This window comes from Limulus polyphemus, unplaced genomic scaffold (assembly GCF_000517525.1).
Source record: "Limulus polyphemus unplaced genomic scaffold, Limulus_polyphemus-2.1.2 Scaffold390, whole genome shotgun sequence".
NCBI lineage: Eukaryota > Metazoa > Arthropoda > Merostomata > Xiphosura > Limulidae > Limulus > Limulus polyphemus.
This window is the reverse complement of record NW_013666000.1, coordinates 316,558-324,983: the sequence shown is the minus strand read 5'-3', so window position 1 is coordinate 324,983 and position 8,426 is coordinate 316,558. Positions and strand designations below refer to the sequence as shown.

Sequence of the window (8,426 nt, the reverse complement as noted above, 5' to 3'; positions counted from 1 at the left end):
ACTGGGAGGTAATACAGGTGAAAAATTCAAGTACTAACTTACAGATAGCTGATAATCGCAATTCATTGGTTCCTGTAAATAACACACTGTGTGCCGCATGTCTAAGTATTTTTTTCTTGGCCACACGACACACAATACCGTGTGTCTTGATCTCATCTTGTTTTCGTAGTTTGTAAACGTTTACCTGATTTGAAAACAATTCTCAGTTCACAAAATAATTCATGTATTTCTATATAATGAGGTTTCTTTATGTGCTGTTGGTGACTCCTAAGCTAGGATTGAACACATATTTCTTGTACATTGTAAGTCTGCATATAACGAGACTAGCAATGGTTTACGTTCAGTATCAAAAACTGCGTATTCTCTAAGAACGAAATCAACACGTTCAAGATCAAATGTTGAATTACTTAAATTTAGAAAATCTTATTTAGGCAAAACGTATGGTTTTTATGGCAAGTAGATATTACCTTAATTTTACGAAAATGTATATTTCTTACTCATTATGTATTTAATATTATTGACTGCAAATGTCAATTTTTCAAAATTCGCGTCTAATATAATTAGCATGCAAATGATTATATTGTAGTTATAAGACCTTTTAATATGACCAGACTGGAAGTTTATGTGCATAGAAACATTATTAACAGACTTCAAGAAGATAATGACACCAGAAAAGTCCATCAGTGATTTTATTCCTTCAATAATATACAGGGATTTTTAATTTATGCAACAATAAATCTATTAACTAAAGTTTTAAAAAATTAGAGGAATTCAATAAGAAGTTCAGAAACACATTTAAACCGGTTTTTCACAGTATATTATTCATGCTAACACATGTGGTGTAGAACAATGTTTTTTTACTCTATGTAAAACCTACAGGCTCTAAATAATTAATTTTACTTGTGTTTAAAACTAAATGTGAATAAACAAGACAGTCATTAACCACCATTAATTACGAACAAGTATCGAAAAAGAATTAAAGATCATGACAACGTACTAATTATCATCTAGGAATTATAATCATTTATTGTGTCTCATTAGAAAACGTAATTAATTTTTATGTATTGATTTAAAAGATTTGTTCTCAATACCCAGACTCAACATTGCATCCCTGCAATGCGTCATTTAAAAATAAAAATACACACACATATATATATATATATAATATCGATACAAAAATGATGTAACATTGACCAAAAATACTTCATATATTTCTAAGTCTTTTTCTTTTCTTCTGCTATGGAACTTCTGATAAGTTTCTCCAAAAAAAAATAAACAAATTTAGACGTCGGTGATCAGAACAGCGTTGCAAGCAGAGAGTCGTTTGTTAAAGATACTTGATTTATTGACCTAGTGAAATAGTAATACGGTGCTCGTTAGGTTACGGATGTAGCAATTTATCTCATACAAACTTTATATCCTGTTAAAACCCGTCGATGGCTGATTGTAGCTTATATTTGTTTGTAATTAGATTGTAACTTACACTTGTGTGTGATTAGATTGTAGCTTACACTTGTTTGTAATTAGATTGTAGGTTACACGTGTTTGTGATTAGATTGTAACTTACACTTGTGTGTGATTAGATTGTATCTTACACTTGTTTGTGATTAGATTGTATCTTACACTTGTTTGTGATTAGATTGTAGTTTACACGTGTTTGTGATTAGATTGTAACTTACACTTGTGTGTGATTAGATTGTAACTTACACTTGTGTGTGATTAGATTGTAGGTTACACTTGTGTGTGATTAGATTGTAGGTTACACGTGTTTGTGATTAGATTGTAGCTTAAACGTGTTTGTGATTAGATTGTAACTTAAACGTGTTTGTGATCACATTGTAGCTTAAACGTGTTTGTGATTAGATTGCAGCTTACACTTGTTTGTGATTAGATTGTAGCTTACACGTGTTTGTGATTAGAATGTAGCTTGCACGTGTTTGTGATTAGATTTCAGCTTACACTTGTTTGTAATTAGATTGTAACTTACACTTGTGTGTGATTAGATTGTAGCTTACACGTGTTTGTGATGAGATTGTAACTTATACTTGTTTGTGATTACTATCCGTATTTTGAAATAGGTAGCCTACTTAAATGTGATCATGGATTGGAGAGTTCTACTCACCCCCAATCTAATATGTCAGGACTTAGTCTTTTAATATTTTAAGAATTTCCTACATTGTGACTCCTCGTGAAGTGAAAGTGTTGATTTGGTTTGGACGGGTAGGATAGTCATACTACGTAACTTAAACCGAAAGAAGTATCTATGATCACGTGACACCTAGGGATAGGTGGGTTTAATGGTGATAAGCAACCTGAATATTAAATAAATGCTGCTACAGCGTAATAAAATTTGAAAGTAAAAAATGGTGAAATTTTCTGTTAGAAAAAATTACTTAGGTTGTAAACATTTGTGTGAAAAATCTCATCTGTTGGTACTTAAGGCAAAAATACATTTACAATTATATTAAACTTATAAATAAAAACCCAATGAAAATTTGTGTATATATCTTATTCCAAAAATTAAACATGTATAAAAAATAACTTACTTCATTAGCAGGTTAGTTAAATTTCAATCGCATTTGAATTGATCAATAAAACGACTTCCTAAACCAAACAGAACAGGTTTCAACCAGCATGTTTCAACACAGTTACGACAGTAACAAAAATTAATTTAAATATGGCCTATAAAAGTTGATTCGGGCTAAAAACATTCAATGTGTTATACTTTTTTCCAGAGGACGAAGCTAGTAACATTGGGTATAACATTTCATTACAATTTTTTTTCTATATTTTATCCAATAACTATAGACAAGAAGCAAACAAAGAATTTTAGTTACACTTTAGAAAGTTATCTTTTCTTTGAGAGCATTAATTCACAATAGCTTAACGAATAATGGCGAAGTAGGCAAGCATTTTTTAGATAAAAAAATAGGAATGTGAGAAGGAAACTTCAGACCCTTGACGTAGAGACGAAACCGACATCTTGGCTCCAATGTATCGGTGGATAAAGAAGTGGGCTCTATTGATTTTTCATGTGTTTCTTTCAGAGAAGAAAGCACGTCCAAGACCACTAAATATATAATGTTTAAAACGAATAATTAGCCGAACGAATACACATAAATAAAATTAAACCATATTGAAACAACAAAACTGCGTGATCACCAGTGTCACAAATACTAGTGTCAATGCCAACAAAACCTAGTGTCAGTCTAGTGATATGAATAGGATGACAAAACAAAGTGTCAATTTAGCTCCGCCCCCCAGTGGCACAGCAGTATGTCTGCAGACTTACAACGCTAGAAACCGGGTTTCGATACCCGTGGTGGGCAGAGCACAGATAGTCCATTGTGTAGCTTTTTGCTTAACTTCAAACACACAAATAATTTAGCTCCATCTATACACTGTCACAAAAACCTAATGTCAATCCAGTCTTATCTGTACAATGACACAGTGGTGAGTCTTAAGGCTTATAGCGCTAAAAACCGGGCTTTGATACCCGTGGTGAACGCAGCACAGATAGCCATTGCATAGTTGCTTAACTACAAACCAACAAAACTTGTACATTGTCACAAATTAGTATCACTCCAGTGATATGAATAGAATGGCAATACTAATATCAGTCCAGCGATATCAGTACGATGACAAGAAAATAGTGTCAACCCAGCGTATTTATTAATATATTGTTACAAACATTTAGTATCTATTCAGTAATATGAATACAGTGCCAACACAAATATAGTATCAATCCAGCGATGTCTTTAGAATGTCACTGAAAATTAGAAGATGAGAAAATGTGAATATTCCAAATCCGTTTAACAATTGAAATGAAGAGATGAAAAAATAAAAAGGAAAATTAATGACATTTCACAAGAATACGAATCATTATTTTATAACAAACATTGCTGGTTAATTAAAAGCTAAAATATATTTAAAACACTCTTTCTTAGTATAATACACAGTTATAAAAGTAGTCTTTACGTTTAAATTTCAAATATACGTTTAACTTCAATAAACCTTTACGTCATTAAACAGTGCATTAGATACGTTCGAATGTTACTAAACTAGTAACTGATATAATAGAAACCGACAAAAAATATACTTAGAAACTTAGGCTCAGTCATTTACTTACTTTCGGATTGAAGTCGTCCTAGGTTATGCTAAGCTATGGCAGAGAATACAGGGATTAGTATCCAATTGATCATTAGACATTAGATTATTCGTATTCAATGATTTGGTGTAAAGCGTAATTTTAGCTTAAATATCATCATAAACAAGTGTAGTAAGGACCAAAATAAATAAGTAAATAACAATAAATCTAATTATAGGTTATTTAATCCTCAAAAATTCTTAAAGTAAAAGTAATTATTTTAGGACTCCATGTTTTAAATTATAATTCAAAATTTCATGCTATGTCACAAGCACATAATTGACACATGACACTTGGCTGAGCGCGACCAAGTGTTTAGCGTGTCGGACTTTAGCGATGAGGTTTCATGGTGTGAGTCCAGTTTCCACTGAAAAATCGCGCTTCGTACTTTGAGGTTGTGGGAGTGTTATAAGAGTGACGGTAAAATCCCATTCTGACAAGTATATTCCAAGAGTGTGCGATGGACGGCGTTAATCAGTTGCCTTCTCTCTATCTCTTCACAATTAGGGACGGCTAGTGTAGGTAGCCTTGGTGTTGTTTGCGCGAAATCCAGCTAAACAAACAAGCACATAAACCTCATTTGCAATAGAACAAATTAAAATAGAAATCGTAATTATATTCCCTGACCATAAGGTGGCGCTGTTAAAACAATCGCAATTTATAAACATTTTTGTTCAGTCGATTTTGATATAACCCCATACATCTAATAGTAGAAGTTTCAGAAAAGGCTTATTAGCCCCCAAAAAACTTACACAAATTTCTAGGCAATTTATTGTTTTAACATTATTTAAGGAGACCCGTTTTATTAGAAATAATTAATCTAACTATTTTGCTTGTGATGGCGTTTCATAATCAAGGAAATTTCATCACTTTGCAATTAACAGTTTGACTCAAATATTTCAGTCTTATGTTCGTATTCATCTTACCTGTGAAGTTTTCCAGGAATTCGAAAACTGAAATATATATATATATGTGTGCATATATGGGTGTGTATATTGATATCATTGTTAGTGTGATATAGATATCAATACTTATAATAAAATTAATATGATTGGTTATTATATGATAAAAACAACTATTAATAAGACAAATATTCGTACATATATACATGTGTTTGTATATATATATTAATGGAAATAATCATGGAACATATAAGTGACACACATACAGGAATCACAAACATCGAGTAATGGCAACTAGGTGATGAAGTTATTAATAGTACAAAATACTATCACAGAAAATACAAAAGAAAGGCGAATAAGATATAAAATACACTTGTATTTTGTATATGAGCCATTTGCTGTACACGTAGCATTGTGCCTTGTTTTTATGCTGCCATACAGTTTATCAAAGTACGATTGTTGAATATTCTTCCAAATGCCCTGTACTAACTCAACCAAGTTGTTTGGTCATCATTTGACCTTCGAGATTTCTATATAGGTCCATACAGTCTCAAGAATGTTTATGTCTGAACTTTGTGCAGGACAAGCCATGGCTGTAAGTGTTCCATCGGCCTCTTTACCACCAAAACATCGTTTTATCACATATACTGTATGCTTGGGGTCTGTGTCTTGCTGTAAGATAAATCTCTGACTAATGAGTCATGTTCCTTAGAGAATGGAATGATGTATCAGAATCTAAATGCACTTGTCACCAGTCAGAGTTAGGGTGTTATCAATTCTGTGTAGATCATCGACAACAAACGTGTACTGATACCCTACCCTGCTTTACTGTAGATGTTGTACATTAAACAAACTGTCGTTTATTTTTAATGAACAATTTCAAGTGGGATTCATCTATAAAGAGTGTAGGTCTCCAACCAATTCTCATTTCACATCTGTTTACCTTACTGTCTCATAAAGAACATACCCACAAATATTTAACATCATTTTTGGAGTCTCGGTTTTCAACCTCTTCCACTCCTATTATTGACAGTGCTAGTATCAAATACCTTCTTTAGAGCCATGCATATAGCTTCTACTAAAATATAAAGTTTTGTCGCATGGAGTATCCTTGACTAGCCATAACTTTGATTTCTACACGCTTACCATGGGATAGTTTAGCGCTGGGAGTCATGAATGGAATCACATTCCTACTTCTGGGAACAGTATGACTGCCTGTACTTTTACATGCTTTATACTGGCGTGCCACTTTCTGATTGGTTGGATTGCAACCATTTATAGTATAAACTATCAACACGTGACTTCACTCTGGTATAGTTCATTTTCAGTGGGTAAAAGTGTCTCATTCTCTTAGTACGCCTTTTATACCCTTTTTCCTTACCGTGTCTAATATTATTTCTAATACTGTATACAAATGCTACTCCTTCTTTGCAAAACATAAATTACATACAGCGTAAGTCGAAAGAGTTACTGAAACAACTGGTCTTCAACACCAAAAAATGTTTTTGAAAAAAGGTAAATTGTCGAAGAAGCCACCGAGAACAGCCTTGACGACAAAACCTTGGTTTTTAAATTTTTTCCTCTTAATAATTATTCCGTGTTATAATTCCACGATTCTTATTCGCGGTTGTGGATCAAAGTTCTATTTGAGCTAGTCACTCGGGTGTAGGCCTACAGCTACTTCGTAAATGTGACTTAAAGGTATAGTCGTAGTATTTTAAACATAACACCAAAGTATGTATTTAAACATTATTCCGTGTTATAAACCCAGGATTCTTATTCGCGGTTGTGGATCAAAGTTCTATTTGAGCTAGTCACTCGGGTGTAGGCCTACAGCTACTTCGTAAATGTGACTTAATGGTATAGTCGTAGTATTTTAAACATAACACTAAAGTATGTATTTAAACATTAAAGTAACAGTATACACTACTATCGTTAAGCTAATTAGAATGAAATGGCTTACTCCTGCATACCTATCTCTATGTAAATTAATTTGATGTTATTTCTCATATTTTTTATGCATATTGCTCTAAAATAATGGGAAGGTTTTCCATAATATGTAATGTTAATAATTGTGCTGTATTGATAAATTAATGAGCTTACTCGAGATAGTTAAGAGTCTTTACGTATGTTCAGTAACTGGTTAGACATAATCTACGAGATGGTTTATATGTTAAATACTGTAAATTTCAAGATATTCTGATAATTAAAGGCACAGGTTCTATCTGTGGTAGAGCATTGGATTTCGGAGCAGGCGAGCTGGGTTGAAATTCGTGCGATACCACATCACAAAATTTTCTCGCACATTAAGCTGTGTGTGTTTTATAAGAGTGACAGTCAATACCTTAGCGTGAATGGTGGGTGGTGGGGTATTGTTCAATAATTAACTTCCCTCTGGTCAGTAGTTCAAAATTAGAGACAGTGGCATATAGCTTTAGTAGCTTTGTCATAAATAAAAAAATGAAATTAATTAGCTCAGTTAAGATATAGCATCATATTAGCATAAGTTAAAGTGAACATATTTCTAAAATGTTGCTAATCAAACAGTTTTCCTTCTAGTAAAACGCCTATGTTGGTGAAGCATGATTCATTAATAGGGTGATAATAATATAATAATCCCTGTCGACTCCCACTAGAGCATAGGGCCCCAACAACACCTCGCCGACGGAAGTTGTTGTTGCAGTAATTTATTTAGCAGGTTGATTTTTACGGGGCGGAGTAAAGTCCTTTTTCATCCTGGACTTGTGACCAGGCAATGGTGGTGACATCCCTGCCGGAGAACGAACCCGATACCTTTGGATTAGAAATCCAACGCGCTATCCACTGCGCTATAGGGACATTAATAGGGTGATATCCAGGGTTAAATTCTCAGCTTGTAATGAGTAATAGCAAATGATTTTAAAAATAGTAGTGAGTACAGGCAGGAAAAATGTTTTTTTACCAACTTATAAATATAGTAATGTAGCAAAGCGTTTACAACACTTATTAATTAGTTATGCTGTAAGTTACAAAAGTTACGGTGGGATGGGGTGGCGTATATTTACTTTATAGGTGTACTGAATCCTGGAATATAGTTTTGTAGAAAGTTCACCAGTAGCCATATCAGTGATATTGAAATTGTAACTCAGTTGATATTATGAGATCTGGTGTTGAGCAAAAATCTTTATTGTTAAAATGTTATTACAGTATTTTTCGGTGTATAAGACGCACTTTTTTACCCCAAAATTTGATGTCAAAATCTGCTTGCGTCCTATACACCGAAGGTATGAATAATATAGATGTATATATACGATATACACAAGCCACGTGTAAATATATTTAAATAGACATGCATAGTTTAGTTCAATTGAATGTGTTATTTATAACAATAATAGGTT

At 33.0% G+C, this 8,426-nt stretch overlaps 1 protein-coding gene across 5 annotated transcripts in view; it reads right to left on the bottom strand.

The window, feature by feature from the left end:
* Positions 1-669: 669 nt before the first annotated feature.
* LOC106457904 (kazrin-like) overlaps positions 670-8,426 on the bottom strand; it is an 81,903-nt gene continuing 74,146 nt past the window's right edge. For all 5 annotated transcript variants that reach the window (XM_022383987.1, XM_022383985.1, XM_022383984.1 and 2 more), the window contains 2 exons: positions 4,130-4,162; positions 670-3,070 (listed from right to left, as the gene is read on the bottom strand). In XM_022383987.1, the coding sequence (XP_022239695.1) occupies positions 4,148-4,162 (15 nt within the window). In that variant the 3' untranslated portion in view covers positions 670-3,070; positions 4,130-4,147. The remainder of the gene's footprint in view (positions 3,071-4,129; positions 4,163-8,426) is intronic.